The 21,350-nt window shown below is 37.8% G+C and overlaps 2 protein-coding genes across 6 annotated transcripts in view; both read right to left on the bottom strand.

Moving 5' to 3' along the window:
• Positions 1–1,362: 1,362 nt before the first annotated feature.
• LOC306997514 (multidrug and toxin extrusion protein 1) lies at positions 1,363–12,515 on the bottom strand (the record flags this gene model as incomplete). Its single annotated transcript, XM_079610816.1, has 15 exons — positions 1,363–1,764; positions 1,842–1,913; positions 2,895–2,989; positions 3,283–3,415; positions 3,715–3,784; positions 3,870–3,945; positions 4,044–4,152; positions 6,085–6,152; positions 6,371–6,484; positions 6,588–6,685; positions 8,908–9,005; positions 9,263–9,307; positions 9,445–9,487; positions 10,386–10,534; positions 12,480–12,515. The coding sequence occupies 15 exons, from the start codon at positions 12,513–12,515 to the stop codon at positions 1,483–1,485; spliced, it is 1,488 nt and encodes a 495-aa protein (XP_079466942.1). The 3' UTR covers positions 1,363–1,482.
• pitpnm3 (PITPNM family member 3) overlaps positions 10,851–21,350 on the bottom strand; it is an 85,029-nt gene continuing 74,529 nt past the window's right edge. For 2 of the 5 annotated variants that reach the window (XM_079609497.1, XM_079609493.1), the window contains exon 20: positions 17,976–20,415. The gene's annotated coding sequence lies outside the window, so the exon portion shown is untranslated. Of the gene's footprint in view, positions 10,872–17,975; positions 20,416–21,350 lie in introns of those variants that run through there. The other 3 variants (XM_079609496.1, XM_079609494.1, XM_079609495.1) reach the window with 3 other exon arrangements.

The raw sequence follows: 21,350 nt of genomic DNA, 5'->3' as shown, positions 1-21,350 counted from the left end.
TCGACTGTCCTTTGCCGGTAATGTCACTGTAATTGTAGATCTATTTTGGTTTGTTTCTGCATACAGTACATCTCACAGCCGCACGGACATTTACTAACAAATCAGTGAATCATCCATCAGGTTCCAAAAATCAATTAATATCTAATATCTATGCGTTGCATCATCATATATACAGTATGTGATTTCAGGAAAAATGGTTACTTTTTAAAGGACAGAAATAAACATTAACATCCTCCTCAGTGCCTCACACCAACCTTTGAACCACTGTGATGTTCAAAAAGCTGAACGTTCTGGCAAGATTTCAAGCAAAAGAATAAGAAAGTAGAGCGAGAAAAAAGAAAAATGTGTTGTAACAGCTGCACTGAATTTCTACAAAACTGGGCTCATGAATTTTAATATTGTAAATATGTGATGAGTATTAATTTATACATGTACATGTGTGAGTGAAATCTAGCTGTCCTGCTTGCCAGAACAATCTGAACCGAGAGCTTAATATTCTTATTCTTAAACATGCATGTCATAAATTAAACGTTCATTACAATGTTTCCTATCATCTGTCAAATAAATCTTGCTCATACACCAACCTGTCTCCTTTTATTTCTTTTTATTTAATTTTGTATTAAATTAAGGATGTGTGCTATAGATGAATGAATATCAGAACATCTGTTTTTATCATTTTCAACTTTAATACATTTTTAAATCAAAACGAATCAAATCAGGAATGCCTAATTCTACAAAATATGATTCAGAGACTGCTTTTGATCGAACATTCTGCAATTGTTAGCTCTTGCATTAAGTTTAAAAAATAGATGTTAAAAGTGTTTTGCTGTGTATTTTTATTTTTTATTTTTTATCATCAGAAATGCTAATGTAGTCATGCTAAAGGCTTAATGTGCGATGGGTACAAATCCCGGATTTTTACTAGTGCCATTTGGAGGATGGGTACAAATCCCGGATTTTTACTAGTGCCATTTTCCTTTCTCATTACTGCAGAACATGGTCCGCATGGGCAGGGATTGCTTCATTCAAAGTGACTGTAAAAATGAGTTTCTGACCCATGAATCCCTGGGGAAAAGGTAATGGATTATGTCTTGTCGCTCCGGAACAACTTTAGTCAAACACGAGAGTCAAAAACATTAGTAATCGCTGCAACTGCCAGCTGGGAAAAATAAAATGTAAATAAAATACATTTCAAGTAATGATCTTTAATTTTTACAAATATAAAAAAGAAGAAAAGAGACAAATCTGCATGTTTTTTAAATAGATGTTTAAAAATAGAATTTTCTTATTTAGTGTTTGTCTTTCCAATTAAACATTATACAATTTAATATATATAATATATAAAATACATAATATAATATAATTAATTTATAATATATATAATTATTTTTTTAGGTGCATGTAATGCTCCAACAATAATTTTTGTATTGGAAAATGTATAACTTTCTAGAAGTTGGGTAATATAGCTCTACACTCTTGTTTTCAGATTAAGATTGAAGTTGAATGGATGAGAGTTGACGCTGTGGTAAAGTTTGAGACCAAAGTAAAATTTGCACCGGCACCAGAAGACACGTCAGGTAAAGGCACAATGAGATGGATGGCTATCCCTACAGCTAGGATGAGAAGAGCAGCGAGGGTGGTCAGACCCCTCCTGAGGATCAGCTGAGAGGTAGAGAGCAGAGCTGTGGGCTTCTCCTCCACGCGAGGCACGTCTGGCTCCTCATCCTGATCATTTGAGTTCACATTCATGTACTCTTCCCCATTCTGAGAGCAGACAAGACACAAGCTCAGTTTTCAGAGATGTTTTTTGTTTCAGATATAGTAAAAGTCAATAGACATACCTCACTGTGCCTCACAGCGAGACTACCAGAGTACACTGTAGAGATTTGACTCTTTCCAGCTCGTTCCACTGCCTGAAATGTTATATATGTAACTTTATCTAGTTATATAATTCAGATGAGAACAGAAATTAATTAAAGTCAGCATGAATCAGAAGCTGTGATATAGTCTTTTCTTTCATATTGTGATGTATATCTTGAAACGGCTTCTTGAACAAGGGAAAATGAAGGGAGGGACTTGATTTTGGCTCCTAAACTCTGGAATAGCCTTCCTGATAATATTCGGGGCTCAGATTCACTCTCCCAGTTTAAATCTAGATTAAAGACACCTCTCTTTAGCCAAGCATTCACATAATGCATCTCATAACCTTGTACTCCAGAGTACGTCAACTCCAGTCTGAATCCAGCCTCTTATGAAGACTTCAGACGCCCAAACACCTGTGAAGAGATGCCGCCAATTCCTGACAGGACTTCAGATGATGCAAACTCAGTGTGTTTACTACTCACAGCTCTTAATGTGTGTGTACACTAACCCAAATGGGTTAAATGCAGAGGAAAAATTCTGAGTATGGGTTATACTTGGCATTCATGTCACTTCACTTATAAAATAAAAAAGTACACTCAACTTGATTAAGTTTAAGTCACTTCAATTTAAATTACATTCCTGACTTAAAAAAAAGTTGAATCTTGTATAACATAAAAAAGTAGAAAATTGGTTAACTTATTTTGATGAGTTAAAGCAATATAAAAATATATGTTGTCATAACTTACTGATCATATATTTTTTTTACAGTGCAGTCTGGCTCCATTTTGATAAAAGTCACTTTTCATAATCCGATCAATTCCTAATGCCAAAATCAAGTCCCGTCCTACATTTTCACTCAAAATTACGTCACATTATGAAAATACTGTCAAATGGATTGTGAAAGGCTTACAAAAACCTAAAATAGAAAGCATGGAGTCTGCCAAATTAGCCAAAGTAGATGAATAATAATAGAAAAAAGAGGACTACTACGAGAGTGCTGCCTTACAAGCGCAGTAATAAAGCTGGCCTACCTCTTTGGTCACTCTCTCCCAGTTGAGTCTAAAAATGACTGCAATGAAAAAACTGGACTGCACACATACACAAATGAGAAGTCCCAGCCAAAAGCCTGTGAAAGCGAGAGAGGACATTGCTCTAGGACAGCTGTTATCTCATTACAGAAATGTTTTAATGAATGCTGTTCTCTGCGCTCGAGACCTATTAATGCAATTCTGCAGGGACCCGTGCTGGGTCCACTCATGTTCTCTACGTGCTTCAACCCAATGAAATTATGATTTATAAAGCAGATGCTAACATGGTGACTAGAGAAGATGACAAGTTCGCAGAATATCAACGAGTACAATGAGTGATAATTTAAATTGTTAATAAGATCATAGAATGAAAAAATGAAGGAAAACAAACCAACAACGTCTAATTTTGCAGCAAACATGAGAGAGATGCCAAGCGGAAGTCCAATGCAGTAATACCCAAAGAAATTAGCTACGGCTGCAATCTTCTGCTGCCCTGATCCCAACAGAATACCCATGCAGACACACTTGAAGAGAGAGTAAAAGAGTACATTTAGAGATTTACAGACTTTATCTAAAGCGACTTTGCATTTAAGCAATACTTTTGATCAGTTTGTGTGTTCTTCCAGTTGAGCTAAACAAATATTGAAATGATCATGCTGCAAAAAATAGTTTCTAAAAAAAGTACCTAAAAAAATATAGATACAGATAATATAATATAGGCATATATATATATATATTGCAGTTCATTTGGAAAACACAGCCATCTAAAACCAGAAATAAAATAAATTCCTCAGAAAAAGTAAGAGCAATGCGAAGTACTCACAACAAGACCATCAAAGAACTGAAGCACACAGTAGACGTTCAAGATTTTGGAGACGAGCGCCACAATACGCCTATAAAATAAGACACAATCTTCAGTACAGAAGCTAATATCTTTCTGATAAAGAAAATCAGTCTGATTTGGAAAAAAATACTTACTCGTCTGATGTAAATAAGAAACCAATGACGGTTTTTGTTGACACGAGCACAAGACCTTGCAAAACAGCCAAGACAGCTGCATTCAGATGATAAAGGAAAATAAAAAAGACATGTCAAACTTGAGCAGACACTGAAAGATGAATGTGTCTCAAAGGAATATGGCTGTTTGTAAACCTGTGCAGGTCAGCGAGACCTTGCTGGTGCGGATCGCTCCAGCCATATCTCCAGCTCCAAGTGCATTGCCAACACGTACACATGCGGCACCTTGAATCCCTAATGGAAACTGACATCCCAGTAAAACATGTTAAGAAAATAAACTACCATTCCAAAGTTTGGGATCAGGAATTTATTCCTGTGAAGCTGAATTTTTTGCATCAGTCTTCAGTGAAACATGATCCTTCAGAAATCATTCTCATATGCTGATTTGCTTCTCAAGAAACATTTCTTATAATCAATGTTGAAAACAGTTATGCAGTTATGGTTCTTTGAAAACAGGTATGCAGTTATGGTTCTTTAATGAATAGAAAGTAAAAAAAAAATGTTTATTTGAAACAGAAATCTTTTGTAACATTATAAATGTCTTTACTGTCACTTTTGATCAAATTAATGTAAAAGTGCAATTAAAAAAATTCTTACTGACCCCAAACTTTTGAACAATAGTAGCCTATGGGCCGGGCCCTATTTTAACGATCTGAAGTATCAAACGCGAAAGTAACTTTGTGGGCGGATCCCGGGCGCTGTTGCTATTATACCGGCGGGATAAATTACTCTTGCACCCGACGCAAATCTAAAATGGGTTGGTCTGAAGTAGCTTCATTATTCATAGGTGTGGTTTGGGCATAACGTGAAATAAACCAATCAGAGCGTCCTCTCACATTCCCTTTAAAGGAGAACTTGGCCTCTTTTTTTACTTAATAAAACTGTCTAGAAATCATTGGGATGGTTAAACAACCTTTTCTGGTGATATTGGTGACTTTCCCCGCTCCCCCCACCATTCCCAGGCAGAAAACCAACCTTGCAACCTGGGGACTACCGTCCCGGCAAGATAGAAATTGGAAGTCTCGTGAGAAGCGAGAACGAGAACCAGAACGAGCGAGAAACACGAACTGCTTTATGGTTGATAACAGAATACAAAATGTACATGTCAATGTTCTATGATAATGTGTATGATGTTTTACCCACCTCGGTAGACATAGCTCCACACGATAAAGTTAGGGTGCCGCAAGTGAGTTTTTTATGACAGTGTTGTGAAATATATGCCCCACAGCTGTAGGGGGAACTCGTGGGGAAAACATGCGACAACAAAAGTGAAAATCAGCGAAGAAATGACTAGAGTTGCCGAGTTCTGCTTTAAGAGCAGGCGCGCTTGTTCCATGGCGGATTGCTATTATAACGGCGGGTTTGCCAGGCGCACGCCAGGAGCGGTTCACAGCCGAGGAAACCGACGTTCTCGTCAGGGCTGTAAAAGACAGAGAAGTGATATTGTATGAGGATGGGAGAAACCCACCCAAATTAGCTTCGGTTAAACAGGCGAATAATAATTTGGGTAAATGTGTAATATGCCTATTTTTTTCACATCTTCATGAACACAACAATGATTTCCCTTGTGTGTTCATATTTTTCCTTGTAATAATGTATGATTTGCAAAAATGAAAACTGTGCGGCGTCTGTTTAGATTAGAGAATCAAAGTGTATGTGCGTTGTTCACACACTACATAATGGCCAAGCATGCGCGCTTAAAATAGCATATGACTAACGCGCAACGCTCCACTGTCTTTAGACTAGGTTTTTCCTGGTCAGTGGCGGAATTGTTTTCTCAAACTGCAAAATAGCACCAGGGAACGTTTGCGCCGGAACACGCCTCCTCTTTTCGCTGAACCGCCCCCAGGAGCGCAAGTTCATTCCCTGATTTACCGACGTGCATCTGTGGAGGGAAAAGTCTGCTGTGCGCGGGTGCAAAATAGGAACGATACGTTCGTGTACGTCGGTGTACAAAGTCAATTGCGCTGGGTGCAAGATAGGGCCCAGTATGTGTAAAGCTAGTTGTTCATAATGTATTACTTCTCTATTATCTATGATTCTTTATAGCCTATACTTGTTTGTCTGCTTATGTGAAACAAAGTAAATCATTGTTTGATAAGTAGTGAGAGAAGAGAAGCATGTGCCATGTTCCTTCTGGAATTTAATAATAGGGGAATATTGGGGCTTAAATTACCATGTAGTTGATAAAAGCCAGCATTATGACTGCATGTTGAGCTGCAAGATCCAACTCTCCCAGCATCCCTGAAAGAGACGGACATATGGGAATATGTTTGGTGGTATTCTAATGTTGCATTTAAGTGGTTTCTCTTACTTGTTAAAGCTTTTACACATGCCTTTTCTATTTTCCTGTAGCAATCATGAGTGAAAAATAAGGCTAAAATTAAAACGCTTAAAACTTTTTTTTGTATATACCGGTAAGCACAAAGGATTTGTTTTTGACTTTAGTCCTTAGAAATTACCTGCTAAGAACCCTCCGGCCTCATAAATCCACCACTCGAAGCAGAGCATCATGGTACTGGGGATGGCCAGTTTCATATATCCATCCCACTCCTGCAGTGAGTCACATGACCAGCCTGTGGTGGGCAGAGAAAGATATTGCAGACACAGATGGAGTGGTATGTTATGCATTTATTAAAACATTGTTTATCAGTAAGTTTAACAAGCTAGTTAACTCACCTCCCCATGTTTGAATGTGGAGCTTCTTCCAGCGAATATATAAATAGAGGAAAACACAAATATAGATCTGAGATATGGTATTGGCAGCAGCAGATCCACTGAAATACAAATACCAGAAAAATGCATGACTTTAAAACTGGAACGGTAGTTCTATATCATTGTATGGATGGGTACATAAGCAATATCAAATGAAAAACTGTCAGGACACGTCACGAATATGAGCGTCCTGTGGTTTATGGATGGAGTGCGTGTGATAGCATTTTTTACATTTTAATTTTACACTTCAGAAAACATTATGGTGAGTTACTGTGTGTATTTTTGCTCAACCAAAGAAAATAATCCCAAACAAAGCCACAGCAGAATCACGTCGCGTGTATCCAAACAACACACAATGGCATTTAAATTTGTTCCTAAATTATCAGTGTTTTGAAAAAATCGGTTTGATGAGAGATTAATTCATTGTATCATTCACTAAAGTTGACGATGGCCCACGTCGTTTCACTGGCATACACAAATCCTCATGGGATAAAGTGTCCATCAGATGGATACTTTTTGTAGCACAGGTGGTTAAGTCACTCAGATTCAGCCCCATAATAAAAGAAACACAATACACAAGTGTTTTAATTCATTTTATGTTGATTTCATAAATTGTATAATTCATTTATATATATATATATATATATATATACATATATATATATATATATATATATATATATATATATATATATATATATATATATATATATAAACTGATTTCCTTCTTATTATGCCTTTAGTTCTGAGTGGAGAAAAAAAAATGTTTTGTATCTACGCAATTGTGTGATAATCTCTTAAATGAATGTTTTCTAAGTAGAATGTTGAGTTTGTACTTATGGTTTTAATATGGGTTTTGTTCTAACCTATATTCTGTGTGAATGTTATATTTGGGTTTTATACGAGTCATGTTGATAATTGTTTTGTGAGAGTGTTATTTTATTGCTGTAATGAGATAGTAATCTAGCATATCACTGTCTTCATTGTTATTTCTCTTTGAAATATGCAAATTCAACATGGAAATATCTGTTATCGTTTGGCCTAAACTACAGGTCAGGTTTTTTTGTTCCTGTAGAAACGAGTTCTGGAAATTCAATTGATGGCGAGCCCCACGGATTTGGACACTAGATTGACTGAGTAGGCCTAAACGTCATACCGTGATCTCTACTGTTTTCTTCTACTTGAGGATTCAACTTTCTTGAACTGTTGGTCTTTCATTTTTTTCCTTGAGAAGAAAACCCAAACTGATTTGGAACTAAAGAGACTAGAGAAAAAACATTTGATTTGGAAAGAATTGACTGGAAACAAAGAACTGAACATTGTTGAACTGAATCTTTATTGATTTTAAGAAACCTAACTGATTCACATTGTGAATTTGTGCAATCCAAATTTGGATGGATGTGAACCCAATTTGATTTGACTTGGATTGTTCCCTGAATATAATTGCACACCTCAGAACGTTCGTCAACCAATCAGATTCAAGCATTCAACGGCCCTGTAGTATAAATACAAATAAGTGTGTTTTATTTATAAGGTACACCTATAGGTTTTTTTGTTGTTGTATAATCTAACATTTGTACTCTGTCATACTGGTATATTGTTATCCTGTTGTTATCTTTATATCTGACTGTTCTTTATATTCCGCTTTGGATGTTTACAGATTTTCCTGGCGCTTTTCCATTACCAGTACCAGCTCGATTCGACTCGACTCGTCTCGTCTCGGCTCGCATTTCGCTCCGTTTTCCATTGCAGATAGTACCTCCACAATAGTACCTGGTCGTCGTCATAGCGACACACACCCGCTACCCACACACACAGGACAATGGAGGAAATCGAGTGTATGCTGTTTTACATAATATTAGTAATGGGTATATCACGCAATCTCTGGCAAAACTATTTAAAAATGTCGGGGTTATTCAGGATACTCCGTCTGGCGCGTGCAATGATGACGCAGTGAATAGTGACGATTCTCTCTGACCAATCAGCAGTCTGCCGTGTTTTACATCACATTTTAGTATCGCCTCAGCTCGCTTAGAATCTCGCCGAAAGTGATACGAAAAAAAGTACCTGGAAGCAGGTACCGGTACAACTTTTACACAGTGGAAAACCAAACAAAGGCGAGTCGAGGCGAGGCGAGCTGGTACTGTGTAGTGGAAAAGCGCCGTTAGGGAGCAGCGCTTGAACAATCAATTTCGCGGACTGCAACTATAACCGTTGCATGATTAACTAACACAATACATATTGTGTGTAAATGAGAGACCGGGATGACAGCCCCTCGACTTACTATAACCCAAGGTTCAGCCAGTTGAGAAGGATGTAGTTTGTCAACACATTTGCAATGTTGGCTGCAATGGCTGCATACATCTGAGGCAGAATCACACCCTACAGGCCCAAAACAGCCACTGTTAAAGCATCCTTTGGATTTACAGTCACTGCTGTGACATTACATTGAGTGACACATATGAAGCTACATTTACAAATCATACAGCAAGAAGATCTTTGCCAGTAAAGATAACAGTTGGAGGCTGACTTTGATAGGATACTCTGCAGGTTCTAAGATCTTGCATGCAACATTGCTTTTGAAGAGCTCAGCTAAGGTGTTTATCTATACTTATAACTGCCAAAAGAAGACTGCATACCTGGTTCTGGAGATAGGCTACTTGCAGCTGATGCAAAAACATAGCCTGTGTGAAGAAAGAGAGAAAGGGAAACACTGCTGGTTGGAGTTGGGGTGTATATGTGTATCATATTTCAAGATATAGAATGTAAATTATACGACTGTGCTGGCAAGAGGAAAATGATGCTATTTTTTATGACTCACTGGGACTGCTGGCAGGTAACAGACCACATAGAGTTGAGCTATCCTGAAAAGGAACACATTTGTAACTGTGATATAGAGGACAAGGCACCATGAATAATTTTAAAAAGAACACTGTGAGTTATCACACAGCAGAATAAATCTGCTGCACTGTCATTTCCATCCTGGCCTGCATCTAAATTGAGTATTAGAATATGTGTCTGGGCACATTAAAACGCCTCATTTAACAATATTGTCAACATTTATTTAGGAAAAGAAGTCGCAAAATATGTTTGCTAGAGATAGGGAGGATTGTCATTCTAAGACGCTATCTTGTTTGCTCAAAACCTTGGGGACCTATAACTTTACACTAACATGCATACATATTGTTTGTTTTTTGGTTCTAGTCAAAAGGATTTATTCATTCTAAATGGTAACAAGAAGTCATTCAGCACATACTTTTATCAACCTAGAGTTGGGCTGACAACTCGCTTGCAGTTTGAACCTGGTTTAGTTGCAGTTTAAGCCACCACACCATAACATTTAATCCGTTTGTTTTTCTTATCCAGTAAAAATAGCTAAACATCTATAAAAACAAGATTTTCTGCAAAATTTCATAAAATATGTTTTTGAGAATTTATCTTGCCTTTTTAGGATAAACATCAAAAGATTTTGTTAAGAAAAAGCACTATGCATATATACTATGAACACCATTAGTAATGTATTGGTTATACTTTCGGTATAGTTTAATAAGTTGACATATACTTGCAAAGATACTTATAGTTTGTATAATGTCTGTCGGTGGACGATCAAAATAAAGTGTGAGCAGATATTAAGCAGACTATCTACTAATACTTTAATGAGAGTTAATTGACATGTAGGTGCAACGTTACTAATAGTCAACACAGTGTCTAAAGGGGACCATCAAAATAAAGTGTTACCAATTTTTTAGTTTATTGAATCACCTGGCCACCTCTGGGTCTTGACCCAGTAGAAGAAGGATGGGTTGTGTGTTGATGAGCAGAGCCCAACAGGGCAAACAGAAGAGCAGGAGGATCAGGACACTTCTCTGCAAGATGATGCCAACACGGCACAGGTTCTTCCCACCAAACGTCTGAGGGGAACATAAGGCCAAATCTCAGGCATGGCACTTTAAACTGATACTGTATTCCTAAAATGTCTAATGTGGTACCAAATTCAGAATTTCAGTAAAACCTTATTCTGTATTTCATTGCAAGAGTTCCAGTGGGGTACAAAAATGCTGATTTAGCATTTTCCTAATTTAATACACATCTGACTGCACATTTGCTAGAGGTTTTTGAATCCTCTTCAGTGTGGTCTGAGACTTTTGGACCCCCCAGCATCCACACACATTTTCATACCTGAGAGATAAGTGTGTCAGCTGCCAGCGCAAGACCTCCACCTGTAGCTGCAGTTGTTATGTTTATCGTCTGTTAAATCAGAATAACAAGCATCAGTTACTTCTCAGCCATGCTCTGAACTACTTCAGTACACTAGCTTCAAAACCAAGGGCTTATGATATGTCAAACCCCTGATGGCTGAACTTTACGACGCTGTGCCAACATTTGCATTTCATACACCATTGTTTCTTTTACCACAAAGCAAACAGGTTGCAACACTCAAGGGGAATAATAAGCAGACTGAAACAAACTCACAGCTGAAGCCATTCCATAACCAGCCAGCTCACTGTTTCCCAGGCGACCGCAAAACATTGTTATGACAAACGGCAGGAGATAATTGAGAATGCGCGATGCAACCTGGAATGACAACCTGAGAATTGTCAGTGAATGAGAAGTGTGTGAGAGCACTAAGCCATTTAAGGAAATAATGACAGTTCTTTGCAGATTCATTCCTTGCCACATGAGGTGAAAGTTTGTGTTATGTTAATATGAATATGTGAATATTTTATCCTTGTGTATATATTAGTGTATAAGTGAGAGAAAGAAGCTGAGTTCATACCAGGGGTCCGGTCATGAGCAGGATGTTGTAGAGCTCCTGTCTATATACCAGAGGGATGCAACGTCTCACGGATCTACAGCAAAAAAGCTTGGAACTAGGCTCCATTGACGAAGCTTCAGTCCTGGGACTTGAGACATCCATGAGCTTCTTCGACCTGATCTGCAGTGAGGCCAGAGACACAACAGGGAACGATCCTGCTGCTGCAGCTGTGTTGCTCACAGGTCAATGTGGCAAAGTTTCACCATCTTAAAAGATTACTGATTAGATGACGCCACTTTCAATACCGTGAGCTGATGTGTTAAACTTTGCAGTTAGATGACCTGAAGACAATTCCCATTTCTTGAGAATTTGAGGAATATGTTCAGCATGTACCATTACAGTCAAGACTTTTATTAGATGAACTAGATTTAGATATGATTATGCATATTTATTTGTGCCATTGTAATGCTAGCCTTTAGGCTAGTCTTTAAAAGTGATAAACGATTCAATAATGAAATCATAGGCAACCGGAATGGTTCCAGATTTCTATCCCTATTACGTCAATGTGATTCTAAATCTATATGAACTAACATGAGGCCAATGATTGGAGTTCACAGCATGAACGGCATACAAGAGGGGGAAACCGTGCTTTAATAGATGATGCAGTTGTTAGAATTCAGAATTTATTGGCCTTTTAAAAAGCATGTTTTCAACAATGGGCCACCGTGATAGTTTTCTGAAATATAGGCCTGTAACAGACACAATATCTAGCGCAATATCATTTAGGGAATGTTTGATATTGATTTGCTTGACCTTATAGCTGAAAACCAGTGTCAGGAGGATGCAATAGATTATTCAGTTCAATAAAAGTGCACATGACAGAACTGAATGAAATGTTTTTTAAATGTAAAAAAATAATTAAAAAAATTAACACTTGGAGTCTGTACATTCCTAGAATTATTCCGAGTCAAAGCAGCAGGCTAACTTGGGGTTAACTTCACTAATTGTTTGTAATATGTCATTTATATGCTTAATTCTGCAGATTTAATTTTCTGCACCAGATTTAGTGCATCGTCAAGGTGTGATCATCCACTAATTACCCAGGATGGGGCGCACAGAGGAGCAGGGGTCTCCATGGTAATCGGAGGATTACTATGCTATCATGTCTTGATTTATAAGCACACTGAAATGCATGATTTAGGCTGACATGGTGTAGATTGCGTTGTCATGTTTTGCCAACAATAATACGTTTGAACAGGTTGTTGAAGACAGCTAACAAGACGATTCTATGTAGTTTTAGCAGCAATTAAATTCCGAGGAGCCCAGACTTAAATAGCGATTCAATGACACAGTCTCTGTCGGTATTCACTCCACATAGACATCCCGATATCACCAATAAATCGCTTTAGAGAGGAGTGAGGGTGACAGCAAATGATAGGGCTTCTGAAATTCTGCCAATTATGTTGAGTCTTCGGAACTGATATTTAGTTTGCTGGTAGTCCAAATAAATACGGCTTGATTTCCACACAGATACATCCATTTCATTGTGGTACAGTATGTGACTTATGTGTCAGGTGCTTGTTTATTCCTGTTCCTCACCAGAAGTGGGCTCTTAAAACACTCTCAGCCCACTTTTGGCTATTTGTCAGGTATAATGTATTGTCCTCTGCGTTTAGCTTTGACAGTCTGGAATGAAAATAACCCAAATGTGAAGAGCCTTTCACCTCCTGTGCTTTCTCTTTTAGCCGGTTGCAGGTGTAGGAAAATAACATCATAATTTATCCTGTATAAACTCTATGACACATTTGTAGCAATAGCGAGATGGTGAATGTGACTTTTATGCACTTTACCATTATAATTCAGCAAGGTTTTGTTTAAGTTTTGCGGTAGTTGGCAGTGAGGCAGCTGCCGCTTACTTTCGTTTTTTTCATTATGTTTATTTTGTTATTTGTTTGGTTCTTTGTTACGCTTGCCGGTTCCTGCCTTATTCTTACCGAGTTTTGAACTTTGTTACAATATATAGTAGCCAATTTTTTAGCCAATCATTAGAATTATGAATGTAACAAATCACTTTAGCCTCACCTAAAAGGCTGTGTGGAAAGTTCATAATAAATTACAGCACTTCTATGAAAAAATTATAAAAACTATTAGCCATAATGCAAGTATATATGTCAGGGAGAATAAACATCACCATTCCTACATCAAAAATAAATAAAAAACAATGCATGCCACGCACAAAGAGTTTAATTTCAAGCCAGTCATCTAATAATTTTGTTTTGTTATTGAAAGAAAGTGTTGTTGTGCCATGAAGCCAAATACACAGCTATACACAGCTTTAGCATATACCCACAACAGTTAATTTTCTTTTGCAGATGGGTTAGAAAAATTATGCAATCACCCATTCAAATAGAATAGAGTGGGTGAAAGAAATAAGCAGCTAGACATTATATTTGCCAATCTAACATTCACAAAATCAAACAAGCACATAAACATATACTCAAAAATGTAGTTTAAACATTTTCTTTTAATGTTAACTCAGCTGAACACAAATACATGAGCTTCCTGGAGAAGGAACAAATGGGAGTATTAAGAAAGAACCTGCTGACGACCGGGTTACCTTCACCTTAAAACACATAGTTCACAGTCTAATGAAGATGGGCTTTGTTCGACCATTTTAGAGAGTGTACTTTCAAAGATAATTGGTTTCAGTGACGTAAAAACAGCCACGTTGCTTTGTGGTTTACACTGCAATATATTGATCGTTATGCAATCAAAAAGTCTAGTTAGTACATAGTGCACATCCGCTCCGGTACATGCTAACCCTCAATGTCAGGCTGGAGGATGGTTACGCTCTGAACCAGGACATCAGGGTGGTCACGTGTCTCGCTAAATCCCCTGAGGCTTTCAACTGTGGAACAAAACCCTCAATAGAACTTTTTTCATCTGTGTCTTTCTTCTCCAAATTGACTTTTCATACACTAGACCAAAAGCAGGAGCAGGTCAAACTGCTTTTTTGGAGCCTTAATGAAAAAAAAAAATTTGAATAGGTTACACATTACTGTAAGGCTGAATATCATCTAAAACCCACAAAAGACAGGGAATTCAAGTTAAATATTGATGCTTAGGTTGAAGGCAGAGTCCATTGTGGTGTCTGTGGACAAAAAGAGAAAATGTGTTCTAGCCTACAATACCATGAATGCCTGTAAATGAGTACCGGTAATAGAAAAGTAGAGAAGAAATGAAACAAGAAAAAAAAACACAACTAAACAAAACAAAGTGAACAAATCTAAACCCAAAATAACAATAAAAACCAAACCAAACTAAAAACTAAATAAGAAAGAAAATCAAGCAAAACTGCAACAAAGCACAACACAAAACCCCTAAAAGCTTAAAAACCAGAATGCAACAACAAAAACAAATAAAAGAACAGAAAGAAAAAAAAAATACTGAAACAAAGTTTCCCAGTACAAAAAAACAAACAAACAAAAAACACAAAGTAGAAACCAAAAGAAAGCTGAACCCCCCCCCAACTAATTCTAATTGTATATTCTTGCATTGTGAATATTTTAGAATCCTAAACTATTTCCTGCTATTTCACAACGTTAAGGCAGTAATGGTGATTCTGGACATATCAACAGTGCCTTTAACAGGAGCTTGCTTGAGACACTGCTGGATGCTACACGACTTTCCCATGAACAACAGTGAGCTGAAAACTAGTCCCCGGGGGCTCATGGGCTTGACCCTGCAGCTGAAGAATGTTCTGGAGCAGAATATGAATTCTGACAGACTAGCCACTGCATGTAAAAGTTTGTGCAAGAGAACGCTAGTGTGTATTTATGGTTATTTTGCAGAAGGTTTTTGCTTGTCAGTCAAAACAAGTCCTATACATAATTGTTAAGGAAGTCATTTGATATTAAATTGCATTCTCAGAAAGTTTCCAAAGCACCAGATCATCAAATCTGCACCATAATGAACACTGAAAGTGTTCTACTGTAGTGGAATTACTGGTCTTAAGGGCCCTCTTGATCTACTACAGTATGTGTTTGATTTGCTTCAATAAAAAGGCTGGAGAGAGAAAAAAAAACGAACTAAATTATGTTGCCGTGCTGGGACCAATCTTCATAATGACATGAAAGGCTCTAATGTGTAATTATTCATTTTTAAAGCTACCAAGTTAAATCTACAGTATTATATCAGATTGAAATAGGCTCGGTCTCTACATTGTGAGGTTTCAAAATATGGTCCCTGCCTTGAAAAATCGTTTGTGGCATTTCTATAAAAGGAATAGAGTTCGAATTAGATCAAATGAAATGAAATTGCAAGGTGTAAAAACAGGATGGGACATTTTCTAATCAAAGCAACCCAATGACAGCAAAATATAAACATGAATTTGCAGAGAAGATGATTAATAGTAATGCTCATTTTGGTGATAAAACAAGTGATTATCTGGAATATTTGCAAAGAGGAATTACCACGCGAGTATGATAAAGATGCATTCAATCAAAAATGTGCAACAATGCTGGCACGTCGAGAACAATAGATTAAAGAGGGCCCATCAATAATCCCAGCGATAAATTCACACAAATTGAACCTGCCGACCTCTCCAGCACATATCTGGAGCATTAATCTGCTAAAGTGTGTGAATTGTGATTAAAGGACTATTTTCATAGCATGCAAAAGAATGAGCGGTATACATTTATTAAATGGATAGTTCACCCAAAAATGAAAATTATGTCATTAATTACTCACCCTCATGTCGTTCCAAACCCGCAAGACTTTCGTTCATGTTCAGAAGACAAATGAAGACCTTTTTGATGAAATCTGAGAGCTTTCTGTCCTTTCATTGACATCTACGCAACTGAAACTTTGACACTTCAAAAAGTTCATAAAGAGATCGCAAAACGAATCCATATGATTTGAGCGGTTTAGTCCAAATTTAAACAGAAAACATAAACAGAATCTCAACCGAACCTGCTTGATGCAAGAGAAACGTGCTGCGTAACACCAGAATGAACCTCATTGGTTCTTGCTGAAGCTCAAACGTGCTGCGTTACACCAGAATGAAGCTCATTGGTTCTTGCTGAAGCTAAAATGTGCTGCGTAACACGAGAATGAACTTGATTGGTTCTTGCTGCTCAAACGTGCTGTGTAACACCAGAATGAACCTCATTGGTCCTTGCTGAAGCTCAAACGTGCTGCGTAACACGAGAATGAACCTCACTGGTTCTTGTTTCTCAAACGTGCTGCGTAACACGAGAATGAACCTCACTGGTTCTTGTTGCTCAAACGTGCTGCGTAACACGAGAATGAACCTCACTGGTTCTTGTTTCTCAAACGTGCTGCGTAACACGAGAATGAACCTCACTGGTTCTTGTTTCTCAAACGTGCTGCGTAACACGAGAATGAACCTCACTGGTTCTTGTTTCTCAAACGTGCTGCGTAACACCAGAATGAACCTCATTGGTCCTTGCTGAAGCTCAAACGTGCTGTGTAACACGAATATGAACCTCATTGGTTCTTGCTGAAGCTCAAACGTGCTGCTTAACACCAGAATGAACCTCACTGGTTCTTGTTGCTCAAACGTGCTGCGTAACACCAGAATGAACCTCATTGGTTCTTACGAAAGCTCAAACGTGCTGCGTAACACCAGAATGAACCTCATTGGTCCTTGCTGAAGCTCAAACGTGCTGTGTAACACCAATATGAACCTCATTGGTTCTTGTAGAAGCTCAAACGTGCTGCGTAACACACCACCTCATTGGTTCTCGCACGTCAAGTGAACAAGCTTCCATTTAGCTATCTATGGAGTTATCAAAAAGATCTTCATTTGTGTTCTGAAGATAAAGTCTCACAGGTTTGGAATGACATGAGGGTGAGTAATTAATGACAGAATTAATTTGTTTCATTTTTGGGTGAACTAATCCTCTAACAGTAATAGCCACTGAGAATATGTTCACCCGCGAACTTAAAAGGGGTGGTATAATGCCCTTTTCCTAAGATGTAAAATAAGTCTTTGATATATATAAAAATGCAGCATATAAAAATTTTCACCTTTTGAGGGTGAGCAAAAACACACCGTTTTTGTGTCTGTCCCTTTAAATGCAAATGAGCTGTTGCTCCCTCACAGGGGGCAAGTTAGAAAAGTGAAATCATAATCAGCCACCCCTTTAAAAGACCTGCGACAATATCCTGAAAACTGTCCCTTGAGAGGGAAAGAAAAAGTTAATTTCACTAGAAACCTGTTGTCTGCACATTTGTCACTTTCAAGTTATTTGAGCTCGGTTTAAACTACTCAGAGTGGCGGACACAATTGAGTGCTGAAGACAAAACCGACTGGTGTGTTTTGGTTCAAAATCACTCACTCTTTTTACATAATTTACACCAGCGCAAAAGCGATTTGCATACATATTAAAGAATAGGTCAGTCCATCTAAAGCGTTGTGACTCTTGACAGAGTAATTAGTATAATAACACTGAGCTGCTTCCTTTATGTGTGTGTGAATTGATAGAGCTGTACTCAACTTTCAGGCTGGTCAGAAAAAAAAGGTCACAACTTCACACGTCTTCAAAGTACTGACAGAGTCAAAGTTTAAATGGATATATCAAGCAGGTTTTACAATGGTTTATTTAGTTAGCATACAGCTCGGTATAGGCCCAACAGAAGCACATCCACTGAAATAGACTGACTGGACCAAATACCACAATAATACATGTTGTCAAGAGACCTTTTATGGGAGGCCACTGACACAGTTGCGTATTGAATATGTCCTTTACTTGTTTTAAAATACAAATATACTTTTTCACACACCATCCAAGAATATAGATATTAGACAAATAAATATACCTCTTGATAAGGCTGAATACAAGTCCATATACAGTATATTGACAATTCAGCAATGTCGTTTCAATGATCACACACACACACACACACACACACACAAAAGAATTAAAAAGTCTGCCTATAAAATCTACACAAATGACAGGCTCGGTTTAAAACTTGAACTATCAGAGGATCAAAAGGCCACTATCACAATCTCTGATCAAAAATATATACAGTAAATACAAAAATCTCCAAACTAACATTCACACAAGACTTGCATACACGCAATGTACATGCACACATATAGATACCGATCCACACAGACCAAAACACTCATGCCTACCCACTTTCACACAGTTTCTAGGGCCATATAAAGAATTACAGTTAAATATACAAGAAAATAAAATAATAAATACTTTAGTAGTGAAATTGCAATTTACAATAGACAGCCCAATACAAAATACCAAAAAAATCAGTAATTGCAATAGGAAAAAATGTGACATTACATCTGACTATGGACACCCTCTGGCAGTCATGGTGACACCAGCATTATAACGGCCTGATAGTGTCTTTTTGTTCAAACACAGTAGTTTATTTACATGTATTTATTGTAACACCAAGGTTATCCTCAAGTATAGCATCAAATACTAATATAGTATGTTCTTCAACAAGACCATCATACTCAGTGAGATGGATTTACATGTAAACAATATCAATGTCTGTTTGCGCAAGTCGTTGTACCAATAAAACTGATTAATGTGACAAAGACATCTTGACAACCAAAGTCACGTTACAATACAAATTTAAAGTAGTAATTTGGCCAGTGCACTACAAAAAATATTTTCGCAATCAGATTTTTTTATTTTTGGTTTTCAGTCAAACTATATAAATATTCTTAACAAGATGCATTTGCTTAAGAAACAAAATAAAAAATATATATTAAGACGTATTCAGAGAATATACACACTACCGTTCAAAAGTTTGGCGTCAGTAAGATATTTTAATGTTTTTGGAAGTCTCTTATACTCACCAATGCATTTATTTGATAAAAAATACAGTAAAAACTGTAATACTATGAAATATTCTTAAAACATTTTTTTTAAAGTAATTTATTCATGTGATGGCACAGCCATTACTCCAGTCTTCAGTGTCACATGATCATAATATTTTTATGGAACCAGTGATGTTTTCAGGATTCTTTAATGAAGAGAGGGAGAAAAAAAACTTATGAACAGTAGTGTATGTTCTTTAATAAAATGTATATATTTTTTAAATAAATTGTAACCCTATTGGAATATTCATTCAAATCTAACCATTTTTCTTTTATTTATCTATTCCCAAGATATACTGTACTGTCTCAAAAAAAAAAAAGAATTTAATGCTTCAAGTAAATTTATCTTGCTTTAAGGATGTTTAAATATTTGTACTGGAAAGGGGACAAAATACTGATTATGAAAATGCTTTATTGCAGTGAGAGCACTGCTGCAGTCAGCTATTGCCACGCTCATAAACATCTCAGTGCCACTTATATTTACAACATGGGTAAGAGGCAGGCACAGAAAAAACCATCGATGGTTATAAATATGCTTCTGCAGAGAGCTGCGAGTTGTGGCGTGACCCGTCGGAGGAGTGGGCGGAGTTCGGCAGCAGTGGCCATCGCTGTCAGACTCTGTTCTGGCTGAGTGGCTGAACAGAGACGGGGCAACAAGAGTTCAGAGCAGGTCGCCACACTGGCACAAAAGGTTAATGTACAGTTTTGCAAGTCCATCTGGCCACAAGCGGGCCGTAGACACCCGCCCAGAGAGCAGACAAATGCCTGCAATATTAAAACAGAGGGATTATTGCAAGAGTCAGCGCTGCCACCTGTCCGAGCAGCGGGATGCTCGCCCTCCCTTTTCCTCCGTATTGCTTAGGCACGAAGAAATTTGATGTTTTCCCTTATCAGATATCCTCTTTCTTCCTGACAGGTGATGAGAGGAATCCTTCAGAGGATGCTAAATAAATCAAGAAGCTCCTGACGTACAACTCCAAAGCGGACGGATGTAACATGGATGAAATTGAATTTGGAAACTAGATTCCTCTGCTCCTGCTGAGGACTCAAAGTTTGTGCCGGTGTGTCAGATCCATTCGGGCGGCACTTCACTGAGGAGTTTTATCGGCTCAGGTGGGATCGGTCTGATTATATGGTGTGTAATATCTGCAGAAGTAGTAAAGATGCTGTGAGGTTGAGGGGGGAGAGAGATTGTGAATTAAGGAATGCTTCGCACAGCAGTCACGCTCCAATGAGCGCCCATATAAATATCTATTCCATTATGAAAATCATCAGAGAAAATTACAAACGGCCGTGGATGGCATCTATCTAATCATTATTTGGCAAAAGGGAAGAGCGCTGAAGTCGGGGCATGTCTGGGCACTCTATTTGCGGATCACCGGGCCCAGCAGAGAAGCCTCCCAGTTGCACATTTGCATTCAGATTTGCGCAGCGTGATGGGAAATGAGGCGGTGGGAGGCCCAGGCTCTATTAATAATCCTTCAGCCTTTTCTACAGTCCTGATTATGAATGAGGTGGAGCTGGAGGAGGGGTACCCTCTGAATTAATGTAGATGTTTGGAAGGATGTCGAGCCACTTGTACAGTCCCTAATCACTTTTTTCCAATTTGACGGGATAAAGCCGCTAAATTATTCAAGGAGAAAACCGATTCCGTGGGGGGGGGGGGGGGGGGTGAGGTCTTACTGGGGTCTGAATAAAAACATTTGGGTTATTAATTCAACGATGCTGACATTTAATTTAGGAAAATTTTACAGCACAATTATGATGTGGTGAGAATTTTAGTTTTGTGCTCATTTAAATCAAAATTTAAAAAATTAACATGCTCCATCTTCAATAAAAATATATTTATAATGATTAGAGACAAAATCAAAACACTCTAACACCGTGTTCCAACTACACACGCCGCGACACGCAATAAAAGGAATCTTTTCCATGTTAACCAGAGTTTTTGTCCTAACCAGCTGCGACGATTCTATTTTAGAAACGGTTTCTATTTTTCTGCGACGTCGCGCTGGAACAACAAACACAAAGTGTGGGAATGCTAATCTCAGGTACTGTTTATGTGCTTTATTTAATGTTAAAAGCGTGTAATGTGACTTTG

Source organism: Phoxinus phoxinus (assembly GCF_949152265.1).
Source record: "Phoxinus phoxinus genome assembly, chromosome: 4".
NCBI lineage: Eukaryota > Metazoa > Chordata > Actinopteri > Cypriniformes > Leuciscidae > Phoxinus > Phoxinus phoxinus.
The sequence above is the reverse complement of the archived record's forward strand: the minus strand, read 5'-3'. Positions and strand labels throughout refer to the sequence as shown.